The following is a 12,440-nucleotide window of genomic DNA, read 5'->3' on the forward strand; positions in this document are numbered from 1 at the left end:
TCCATCATTGAAAAGCTGGAATCCAGATCGCATCTGTTGGGAGACACACTTCGGATAATTTTTTGCACAGGTGTGGAATCTGGACAGATTTTCCGCGCGAAATTGAAAATCCATTTATGCGAATGTTCTTCACTTTCGTTCGTGTGAGAACGATTACGCATGCTGCGTGCCACATTCCACAAAGTGCTTAAGGATGTTTCCCGCGACAAACCTCCCACAAAATTACGCCAATGCGCACGTTTTTTCCCCTTGATCAAATTTTTAAATTGCTGCTCAAGAGAAAAATACGCGTTGAAGTTATCCAGGGTTCCGTGTTTCCGAAAAACTTTAAAAGCGTTCGATTTGTCCACGTAAAGTTTAGTGCACTGACTGTCCCACCATGGATTGGGAGGCCTTCGGCGAACAGATGGATCTGGGATGGGTTTCGTTTGAGATTTAATTGCACTATCATGGATCAAGCAAGCAAGGAAGGTATATTCCTCCAACGGAGGTAACACTTCCACAGAATGGATGGCTGAAACAATTGCGTCCGAGTACTTTTTCCAGTCGATGTGTCTTGTTAGGTCATATACCATATTTGTTGAATTTGAAGCGTTCACCCCATTGGTGATTGTAATTTTGATAGGCAGGTGATCACTACCATTGGGATCAGGGATTACCTTCCACTGGCAATCCAATGATAGTGAGTTTGAGCAGAGTGAGAGGTCAATTGCACTTTGTCTAGCAGGAGGTTTAGGTACCCGTGTTTTATCACCCGTGTTCAAAACTGTTAAATTGAAACTATCGCAAATGTCATAGATAAGAGTAGAACGACTATCGTCAGTTTGCTCCCCCCAGACAGTCCCATGTGAATTAAAGTCACCCAGGATCAACCTTGGTTCAGGTAGCACTGAGCACAGGTCCTCTAGGTGGCTTTGGTTAACTGCAACTCTCTGAGGCCAGTACAAACTGACAACACATAAGTCCTTACCCCTTATAGTTGTATGACAAGCAACAGCTTCAATTCCTCCTGACAAAGGGAGGTGGATTCTATAGAAAGAGTGGCGCTTATTGATCCCTAAAAGCACCCCTCCATAAGAATCATTGCGATCCAAACGGATGATGTTAAAATCGTGGAATGAGATGTTTGATTGAGAAGAAAGCCATGTTTCAGAAAGGGCAAAAATATCGCAACTAGTTTCATAAAGAAGGAATTTGAACGGATCCAATTTAGGGATTAAACTACGACAATTCCACTGTATAACAGTGATATCTCCGACCTCTGGGCGTAAATTAGCCATCGAGAGAGATAAACACTGAAAGAAGGGGCCAAGTTTGCATCAATTGCTTCAAAAATGTCTTTACTACAGGAAGCATAGAGGTAACAATACTCCTGATCGATTCCGAGACGTTGAAAAAAGTAAAGACCCCATTTAAAATGTCGGACAATTTAAAAATTCCAGATTGTGAAGTTGATTCTGACGAAATTACGTTAGGAATGAAAGACTTAGCAGGTTCCGCAATGTCTGGTGTATTCTGAGATGTCATATTCATACGGAATCCAGGAGGGACTTGTTTTTCTTTCACTATAGGTACTATAGGTGGCGGTTTTTGCTTAATACCAATTGAGGGACTAAATGTTGGGATTTTGGCTGGAATTTTGGGGGTCTTCGGTGCTGGTTTTGAGCGTTTTCGCGAGTTGGCTACAAAGATGACCGGGTGTTCTTCGTCGGTAGAATCTGATTCTACATTGTCTACAACTGACAGCGCAGTAAAAATGTTACTTGTATGAGGTTGGATCGGAGGCGCCGCGCTCTTCAAAATGGCGGCATAAGACCGTTTTGAACGTTCCTTCAAAGAGCGCTTTTGACTATCCCAGCGACTCTTATATGCCTCGCACGAAGAGATTTCATGGGGTGAGCCCCCGCAATAGACACATCTCTGCTCTATTGCTGAGCACGCTCCAGCCCCATGATTCTCCCCGCATTTGGGGCACCGTGGCTTGTTACAGCAGTGCGACGCAGTGTGCCCCAACTTATTGCAATTTTTGCAATCCATTGGGCGAGGAACAAAGAGTCGCACAGGAAGCCTCAATATTCCGTCAATCAAGACGTAATGAGGGAGGGCGGTACCCGCAAAGGTCACACGAAATGAGCTTGAAGGTGAGTACCCTTTGACTCCATTTACGACGGTGGCAGTTCTGAGTTGGCGGCAATCCAAGATTTCGACCGAAGCCGAATCGAGGCTCTTAAACTTACCAACGCCGTTGGATTTCACGTAATCTGCCTTCAAACTTATTTCTGTAATCACGCCCTCGATCTCTACGTCTCGAGACGGAATGTACACGTGGTACTCTAAGTTTATAAAATTGCTGACAGCAATTTCATTTGCGGCTTTCCGGTTGGCCACTTCAACTCGCAATTTGTTTGGACGCACCTTTTTAATGCAGGTTACGGAGGACCACCTTGCCAGATCTCTTGTGATCTGAACCACATTCAACTGTTTTCCATTCTTTTTGGGCCGGATGAAAACCACCCAAGGACCAGTGAAAGTTGGACTCTCTGTGTAGACTCGGAGTCGGGATGCTTTACTTTCAACTGAGGATGACTCAGAATTATCATCCATTGGAGAATGAAAAACATTAGAAGGACCCGCAACAACCGAATCCTCTAAATGCTCCTCATCCTCATAGATGCTATCTTCGTCATCCTCAGTTGAGGGGATTAGCCCCCCGCCTTCGCTCATATTTCTTCACACGAACACGAATGTCTGACGTTAAAAATATGAACGAAGCAAACAATGGTCAAAATATAGGGAAAAAGATAGTTAAAAGAAAAAGTGAAAAAGAATGAAAAAGAACTTACAATTTTTTCAAGCACTTCTTTATGAGCTATTTTTCTTGAGTGTATTTTCTTTGGTACACAACCACGTGTTCTCCGTTGATCGCAGCTGGCCCTGGCGATGACGACGGCGATGATTTTTCCTCGGTTGTTTGATGATGGATCGATTTACCGGGAGAGAATGACCAATCGAATCAGAGTTGTGCAATGTCTCCGGTTATCCGGTCACGGCCATTAATACCGGATCTATCGGACAACCACCCAAACAGTAATCAAACCCGGAATAATTGGGAGGAAACAATTTGTACTTCTCTGCTGATGGTCCTGGTGCTGATGGTGACGACAAGGCAGCCTGATGTTCCAGCCAGATGTGGGGATTGCGCACCAGCGCTGCCGGGGGAATCACAGCTTGTCACTTCTGTTGCTGAATTGATTCGGCAATTGACGACCGAATGATGCAGGATAACTGATAGTGGAAACTTCCAATTTTAACTGCACTTTTGCGTGTATAAAGCACCCGATTAGTATTGCGAAACAAAAATACATCCGCACTTGCCAAGCGACTGGGATGGAATTCCGAGACATTTTGTTCGGGAGAAACATGAAAAACCAATTTTTCATCGTCCGATTTCTTTTGAAAACAGGTTTTCTTAAAGCCCAATTTATGACAAATATTTCATCCGAAGACTGCAAATCGATTTGAGTTAAAATAAAAAAGTTATTAGGCTTCAAAAATGGGCTAACTTTTTTAAGGGTGGTATCGAACGTCCCGACTCATTAACAATGATGAATAGCACCCTTAAAAAAGTTAGTCCGTTTAACTTTTTTATTTTAACTCGAATCTATTTGCAGTCTTCTGATAAAATGTTTGTCATATATTGGGCTTTAAGAAAATCCATTTTCAAAAGAAATCAGTCGAAGGAATCCAAAGTTAGTTTTTCATGTTTCTCCCGAACAAAATGTCTCAAAATCCCGTAAAACTTCAGGCTCGTAGAGCGACCACTTCCCGTAATCCGATCTGGCCCAAATTTGGCATGAGATCTTGCACTAGGCCTAGGATCAATTTTAGCCTGCAGCGCATAACATTTTACAAGTTTTGAATTTCCCATACAAATTTGGGGCAGTCTAGTGTAGATCTTAACTTCAGTTTTATTATGCATTTTGTGTTTTTTTTATTTGAAAGCTGATCGATAGTTTTTTTAATGCAAGTTTGTCGCCTTTTTTCTCTGACTTTGAATAATAGAAAAAAACTCCGAGGATTAGAATATAAGCGTAGGAATCATATTTCATTTATAGTACAAAATTTGCAAAACATAAAATTTTGTCGAGATTGATTGAAAATTTATAAATAGCGATTTTCAGCCAGGAGTGCCAAATTGAAACTCCTAGAACATTAATGACAACTGAGACAACTCATACGCATGATGCATAATTGTTTTTCAAATAAGTGTAATACTTTAACTTACACTGAAAATTGCTGAAAAATAATATTTTATAATACTCTTAAAAGTAGTCAATAACGATTCGTTGAAAAAACTCAGATAAAATGTTCTAAATTTGGAATTTAAATTCAGAACTCTGTATCATATTACCTGAACACCTTAAGGAAAAAAAGAAATTTAAATCGGAAAACGCCGAAATTCAAAGATCTGTATCTCACCAACAACTAAACTAATTTGATGTTTTTGAGTAATTTAGAGTCTTTTTTCTTCAATTTTGAAAAACAAGCTTTCATAGTTGATTGACAATTTAAGAGTGTTTTTCTCAGGGTGGCAAAGCTAATATATATCTCGTATTTAGAAGAAATGTGTACGAATGTTATTATCTCTTTCATTGAAAATTGGATTTCGTGCAATGTTTTGCAGTCGCAGTTATTCGTACAAAGGTTGACTGACAAGAGCTTAGCGTGTAAAACTCCGACAGATTTTACACTGATTTGACAGGTCGCACGAATGTACAAGTTCGCACAAATGTCGCTGTCATGAGTGCGCAGTCCAATTTAGTGCGCTGCGATTAATACATAAAAAAAATTGCCTCTTGAATTCGACGGGGAGGAAAACGGTAGTTACGAAGTGAAAACGCAGTAGTCATTCTGAAATAATCTCCAGAGATAGATATATTCTAGGTGTGTATATGTAGAAGATGTAACGATATTTGAAATTCCCGAGTCAGCCGTTTTGGTTTTGCTACTGCGAAGTTCGTGGAGTTTGTTTACCATCAAAGGCCTCAGTTCAAACAAATTTACCGATGTTTACAAACAAACTCAATGAACCTTACCGCGCTCTCCTCGCCTACTTAATGTAAACATCAGATAACCTTGTGTTCTAATAACCTTGGATATATCCAAAGATTTTACAGGCATTCCTGTAAATACCTACCGTGTATTTACAAAATTATGTTTTTTGAAAAATGCTAAGATTACCAAATATTTTATTTCCGAACTGCTGTATTCGATATACCCAACTTTTCTTTTAAACGATTCAACCAATAACTTATTTCTTTCGTTTTTTTCTCTGCTGCTCCGATGTCCGGTTGACAGATTTATTGAAGTGGAACACATACACGAACCGGAGCTGTTAATCTGGGTCGGCGTTATCGGACTTCTAGTCAATCTTTTGGGACTGTGTTTGCTCCATAGTAAGTATTAAGCCACATACAATCAGAAAATTTGTGCAACTACCTTCTGTGTTTGCTGCTTCTGCTTCGATGCAGCATAAATCGTTCCAACTCCGTAAATTTAATCGGTTCCGTTTCTTGTTCTTTTCTTCAGAACACGGAGGTGGGCACATGCACTCACATGGCGGTATGTCCCACCAGCATGGCCTCTCGCACGGTGGTTCCCACGGCAATCTGACTCATGTGGCCAATTCGGACGACAATGAGAATAAATCTTTCATGTATCAGGTCAGTAAGGGTAACCACTTGAAGGTTGAACCCGGCAGCGGCGAGGCAATGATCATCTGTCGTGCTAGTCGGGTAACAATAGTGATGATTTATTAATTGTTGTCTTTTACCCCCAGAATGGCAATCCTCCTTCGAAAAAGTCTTCTCATCATGGACACTCGCACGATTCGACGCAAATGAACATGCGGGGCGCTTTCCTGCACGTGCTCAGCGATGCCCTCGGCAGCGTGATAGTGATAATTAGTGCACTGGTAAGTACCCATTATAAAATATTAAAACCCGTCACCACATAATGTGACCACTTATTGTGCATGAATTATTTTTCCCCAAACCAGGTCGTTCGGTACACCGATTGGGAGTACAAACTGTACATGGACCCGGCACTTTCCATTCTGCTGGTGATTCTCATATTGCACTCCGTATGGCCACTGTTGCGCGAATCGGCCCTGATTCTGCTGCAAACGGTACCGACGCACATCCAGGTGGACGCCATTCAGCGGCGGTTGCTGGAGAAGGTCGATGGGGTGCTGGCCGTGCACGAGTTCCACGTGTGGCAACTGGCCGGAGATCGGATCATTGCGTCCGCTCACATCCGCTGCCGGAATCTGTCCGAGTACATGAAGATTGCCGAGAAGGTGAAGGAATTTTTCCACAACGAAGGCATCCACTCGACCACCATCCAGCCGGAATTCGTCGAAATCGAGGCGCTATATTCTGGTGAGTATTGCAGTACATTAATTATTTCCTAAATCAAGTATTCGATGGATTGAAAGTTCCTTTTTTATTCAGAAAAATTTTAAATTCAGAAAAAATCAGAAAAATTTCTAGGCACAATTTTCCCGTATGTTTGGATAACGTGCCGCTATTAAGCCTACCCCCCAATTCTGATAATATTCTGGGAGCGCAATTTGGCACTTCTGCATAAAGTCACGGTATCTTGCGTTTTTCTCAACCGATTAGTACAAAATTTATAGACGCTCTTGGATTTTATCGACTTTTTTCGGCGAGTTTTAATATAAAAAACCAATTTTTACCAGTTGTCCAGACGTTTCGAGCTACTCTGGCTTTCGCTCCTCTTCAGTGGACACTAAAATTATATTTTTCTTTAAACATTCAATCTTAATTTTAATTTTTAATTGGAACTTACAAATTACTGGCCATCGTCTAAACTACTTTGATTTTGGACAGTTTGTTTTGTTTTTCGTTTACATTTGTTTGTCAAAGTAGTTTAGACGATGGCCAGTAATTTGTAAGTTCCAATTAAAAATTAAAATTAAGATTGAATGTTTAAAGAAAAATATAATTTTAGTGTCCACTGAAGAGGAGCGAAAGCCAGAGTAGCTCGAAACGTCTGGACAACTGGTAAAAATTGGTTTTTTATATTAAAACTCGCCGAAAAAAGTCGATAAAATCCAAGAGCAAACATTCGCGGCGATAAATCCAAATTCAAAATTTATAGACTAGGAGACCTTGTAACAAACCATGTAGACAGTATTGCTACAATCACTTGTTTTAAGTTCTACAAAATCGAAGAATAATAAAAAAAAACATGCTCTAGAAAAAAGGCTGTATAGATCAGCTATGAAATGCCCAAAGTTATTCTACTTAAAGCAACAAGATTACACAATCTACATTGATCTGTAGGTCTCGGTTAGCGTAGTAAAACGGTAATCGCTGGTCCACTGATGGCATGGGTTCGATTCCCATCTCGGTACTGGGTGTTATATGTTAATCTTAAGTTGTCTCGGCTTAGATGGTGTTTGTCTTTTATCTACATTAATCTTAACGCTATTCAAATTTTTCTTCTAAATGAATCCTTCAATATATCGAATTCAAAGTGTTCAGAGTAACGGTTGAATTTGCCCCGTACCTAGTTGTTCTGACGGAGTGGAGTGTAGAGCTGCAATTTCGATTTCGTAGTCCATGAAATCAAACACTAATGTTAATTGATTCCAAAAGCGAAGGACGGTCAATTATCGATGTCAATATATCGGAAACAAATAAGTGTCGAGTGAGTGCTCGGCGGGCTTGTAACAAGTTTAGGCAAATGAGACCGCAGCGGTTCTCATATTTTGGAAGGTGGAAAAGGTCTGACCCGTTCAAATAGCGTTGAGCATATCGTATGAAACGTCGTTGTTATGCTTGGATTCGATCAGCACAATTCTGATAGAAGGGGCTCCAACTGCCGATGCATTTTACAGGATGGAGCGAATTAGGTTGAAGTGCGGGCTTTTCAAGCAGTATACGTCTCTGAAATCCTTCGTCAAGCGAAATTAAGTCCCAACACCGAGAAGCTCCACTAGGTATACAGGTAATTTGTATGTAACGGAATCAGTTTCGGCTTTGGTGCCACTTAATAATTATGACAACATCAATGCGTTGCTAATTTCGGAAAAACCCCATTTTATTTCTCTCAAATATAATGCATTTAAAAGAGCGACTTACATCGTTTCATTGCTGCGTGCTGCTTAATGTGTCTTCAAATACCGGTGGTAAAGGGTTTTTCTTGTAGAGTTGATGAGGAGTAAAAACACTTCTTTACGGGTTGGCAGACAAATCAAAAAAGAATGTATTCTTCCTATAAATTACATAGTTAGATCCCTGCCTTGTGTCGTTTCCTTAAAAATCGATTTAGAGAGAAAATCTCTCTTTAAGTAACTCGAAAGGGTTTTGTCCATTTTACCGAACATCGAAAACACGCTTAATGTGAATACTATACTGCTGACCCAACTTCCGGATATCTTTCATCGGTGCACATTTCCGAATGCCTTGCCATCTGAAGGCTGTCTGAAACCGTATCGATGATGCCCTTTTGGCCTGCTGGAGATTGTTGACGAGCGAAGCCTTGGAGTACTCTGAGCCAATGTCGCTGCATACCCATATCCCACCACTCGTTGCTTGCTAACCGGCGACCCTGGACGTTCCGGCTTGGGCCGCTGAACGCGCAGATCCTCGTGCTGGACGACATATCATTCCGGAGATTTTTCGGAGAAAATGCTCCTGCTGGGTTGTCATCCGATAACCAAAGATGTTTCCCGGTTGCAACCGGGAACGCCTTCCGCTTCCCTCACGAGGTTTTTCTGATTTTTGCCGATCCGCCGGTGCCATTCGCACCTCTCGCACGCCTCTTCCCTTGGGGTACCTTTGGCGCTTCTCGGCGCCTTGTTTGCAATTAGTACCGCGAGCAAAACTGCAAGAGGCAGCAAAAAACTTGCTGAATAATGTCCGGCAAAGTGGCTGTCTGTCCAAAAAAACGCTCCCATGACTGGTGAGGAGAAAGGAGCACCAAGCGATGGATCCGGGAAGCAAGATACCACCAAAGGGTGATAAAAAAGAAAAGGGGTCCTATTGGGACGGAAGAGTGTGGTTAGAGAATACACTCTTTGATGGAATCTAACCTCAGCTTACTTCCGACCCCTTTTGGATGCTGATATTCCGAGTGCCTTGGACTTTTTGCTGGCTGCATGTGCCCGAATGTTGTCGACGGAACCTCTTATCGTGTGGTGCTTTTCGGCAATTTCCCTTCAGGAAACTTGCTTGAGCCCTGGGTGCCTAGCGTGTGAGCGCTATATGGAATTAAGGGCTGTGGATGTGCTGGGGCTTTTCGATTTTGGCCGCTTACCTTTCTCCGTATGGTTGTTATTGGCCCTTCTCCCCTCGGGGAACTTCCAATGCGGATGGATTTTTGCGTACGTTCTGCAATTGGGATTTGGTGAGCATTTTTCGAAATGCACCTTGCTGTCTGTCGCTTACCTGCGTTTATCCCGTGCCTTTGGCACTCTGTACTTCTTGGAGGGAAGCTCTTAAGTCCCTTATAGATCCTAGTGGCGGATCAGCAAGGGAAAACGAGCAGGAGTACTTGGCACCTCCTATCTACTCGTGCCTTTTGGCACCACGGAGAAATCACTCACGACGCACGCGATCCTCTGAAACGCCTCTCTTTCCCGGTGCGGTGTTTCGCGGTTCAGACCAGAACTTTCTTGACCGACGCGTCAGTTATGCCAACTTGCAGAACAAAATTCCTCCGCAGGTATAAATTTTCCTTTCCTGCTTCTTGTGGCCGATATTCGTTTTGTTCATCCTAACAGTGTACCGATGTTTGGCTGACAAGCCTTCAACCCTCTGCATTTCTTTAGCGGTTTTGGTTCAGTGTCTGAATGTTTGTTTATTATCCCCTTGGTGTGATCATGTGCATTTCAGATGTACACGCTCTTGCACTTTTGAAGGGAATGGGTAACATGTATGTGCCTCGAAGTTAAGGTTTTTATGAAGAATCACTCCTAAATCTTTGATGTGGTTAACAAGGGCTAATATTAGGCTAAATTTATTGCGGTTCGTCGCCAGGCAGTTGTTGCAACAGGTAGCGAAAAGTTCAGCTTGTCTTTGTAGTAAAGTAGTGTCGTCGGGGTCTTTAATTGCTTTGAACAATTTCAGATCATCAAAGTGGGCGAGTTTTCCGAGTCCATCAAGCAATAGAAGAGTGCCATTAAAATGAACGAGAAACACAATTGGTCTTAGGTGGCTCACATGTGGAAATCCGGATGTAGCAGGGAACTGTCTGGAGTACAAATCCTTAGTTCTAACGCTCAGTTTTCTTCCGATCAGGTAGCTACAAAACCATATCAAAAGGGAACCGCAAATTGGCGCAAATTTCCAGACTTACGAGTTTTGAAACTGCAATTTCATGATTAACAGTTATCAAAGGCAGCGGACAAGTTTGTGTACATTGCGTGAGTGTGGATACCCGCTTTGAAGATACTGACTGTAATGCCTGAAACAATCAAGACATTATATGGGGAAAATTTGCTGGAGGTTGAGTTTACGCTGAACAACCCAATATCCGATGTGTCTTCTGTCTGAACCAAAATTCGTTAACAAAAATTATCAAAAAATCATTGTTCCATCCGTAACTAAATACCTTCTATATATCTTCTTTTCCTGCACCTTTTGCGCACTCATCTAACTGCTCTAGTTACGTAATTCCAAGTGCATAGTGGTAAGATCGTTTCAAATGTCGTCAGAAGTCAGTTTAAATCGAATAAGACAAAAAGTCCACCATGTTTGTCAATTTTTGATATAATTTTTCTCCCGTGCTAGCTTCAAGTGAGAAAATGATTTTTGTGTTTTCTCTGCAATCAGCAGTGCATCCAGATGGCTGAAAAACAAATAGGAATTGAGTAATATCATGTCATATTGACCAATGAGAGAACTGGAAAATATTGTCGCTGGCAACGATTTGAAGGCTATGAGCGGAAGATCTCGCGCTCTTTTGCATTCTTCCGATAGGTACGAATAAGGTGTCGGATAATGCCCAATTGGTGGAGTTTATGTCGCTTTTGGACGCATCAAAACTTAAACGATTGTCGACCATCACTTCAGTTCAGTTGCTGCTTCGAAGATGTGGTGTGTCCTCCAAGAGTAATCTCCATATGCGGAACAAATGTTTTGTTGGTCACGAGCAGTACTTCGGTTTTGTGGTAGGCTATCTGAAGCTTGACTCCTTCCATCCAGACGCCAACCCTTTCTACAGGCACCGTCTTCTACCTCTTCGATTGTTTCGCCGGTGACCATGAACACGATATCGTCTGTAAATCCGTCTAACTGCGTGCCTGCTGATAGTTTCATCGTTAACACCTCATTATACATGGCATTCCGGTTTCGGTTTCGTAGGTCAAGACACGATTTTCAAAAAAGCTTCCTACTATCCTGTAGAGAGTATTGGGAACAAGCATCCTGTTAAACGCTTTGGTAATAGCTTTTCAGCTAGCATTGTTGAAGGAGTTTTTCAAGTCGATTGTCACAATGGCGCAATGACGAACACCTGTCCTCTTTTTTTATCCGCGCGTTTCGTGTGCTCTGGCACCACTCGGATGGAGTCCACCGTAGATCTCCCTTTCCGAAAACCGAACTGTCTGTCGACAGTCCACTTTTCCCTTCTGTGCAGACAAATAGTCTGTTGAATATTTTCCTCTTTAGTAGATTACCGAGGGTATCCGACAGACAACAGGGTCTGTACGACGATGGATGCTCTGGGGATTTTCTCGGTTTCGGTAGTAACACCAGCTTCGAACTTTTCTACAGGTTAGGGAAATATCCCTCATCGAGACACTTTTTTAACACTACTCTAAAAGTATCCGGAATGGTCTGTACCGCCACCTTCACCACTGAATTCGACATTCCATCCAGGCCTGGGGCCTTACTCACTGCAAGTTTCCAAGCGATGGCCACAAGTTCCCCTCGTTCTTTACTGGCTCGATGTCGTGGGCTGCCGCGTCGTACGGCGCTAATGGCCACTGTGTCGGGCCATGCTGCGGGAAAAGATGCGCAACTATCTTCTTCAAATTTTCCGGACACTTTTCGGTCGGCGACGTTGGGCCACCAAATCTCGCTAGCGCAACTCTATAGGCTTGGCCCTATGGGTTGTCTGTAGCAGTCCTCTTTGTCTAGCCTAATAGCTCGCTTGAGTGCAACCCTGGCTTTTCGATAAACTACATCTCTGGTTTCTCTATCGGCATCTTTTCTCGCTGGTTGAGCTTGCCGTCTGGCTTTTAGGAAGCTTGTACGCAGCTCGGCAAATTCTGCTGTCCACCATGTCGTTGCCACCACTTGGGATACTTCTTCTAGGCACAACGCAACTATCATTTTCGTAAGCTGTTAAGCATTTTGCACATGTGATGCTCCCTGCATGTTTATAGTTTCGATGCAGATTTCCTGATC

General features: G+C 42.4%; 1 protein-coding gene across 1 annotated transcript in view; it reads left to right on the forward strand.

Annotated features, from left to right (window-relative positions):
* The window catches only part of LOC129752194 (proton-coupled zinc antiporter SLC30A1), a 67,928-nt gene that overhangs the window by 38,534 nt on the left and 16,954 nt on the right, over positions 1-12,440 (forward strand). The window contains exons 4-7 of the mRNA XM_055747983.1: positions 5,359-5,456; positions 5,590-5,723; positions 5,840-5,974; positions 6,059-6,440. Of these exons, the coding sequence (XP_055603958.1) occupies positions 5,359-5,456; positions 5,590-5,723; positions 5,840-5,974; positions 6,059-6,440 (749 nt within the window). The remainder of the gene's footprint in view (positions 1-5,358; positions 5,457-5,589; positions 5,724-5,839; positions 5,975-6,058; positions 6,441-12,440) is intronic.

The sequence above is a fragment of the Uranotaenia lowii genome, chromosome 3 (genome assembly GCF_029784155.1).
Source record: "Uranotaenia lowii strain MFRU-FL chromosome 3, ASM2978415v1, whole genome shotgun sequence".
NCBI lineage: Eukaryota > Metazoa > Arthropoda > Insecta > Diptera > Culicidae > Uranotaenia > Uranotaenia lowii.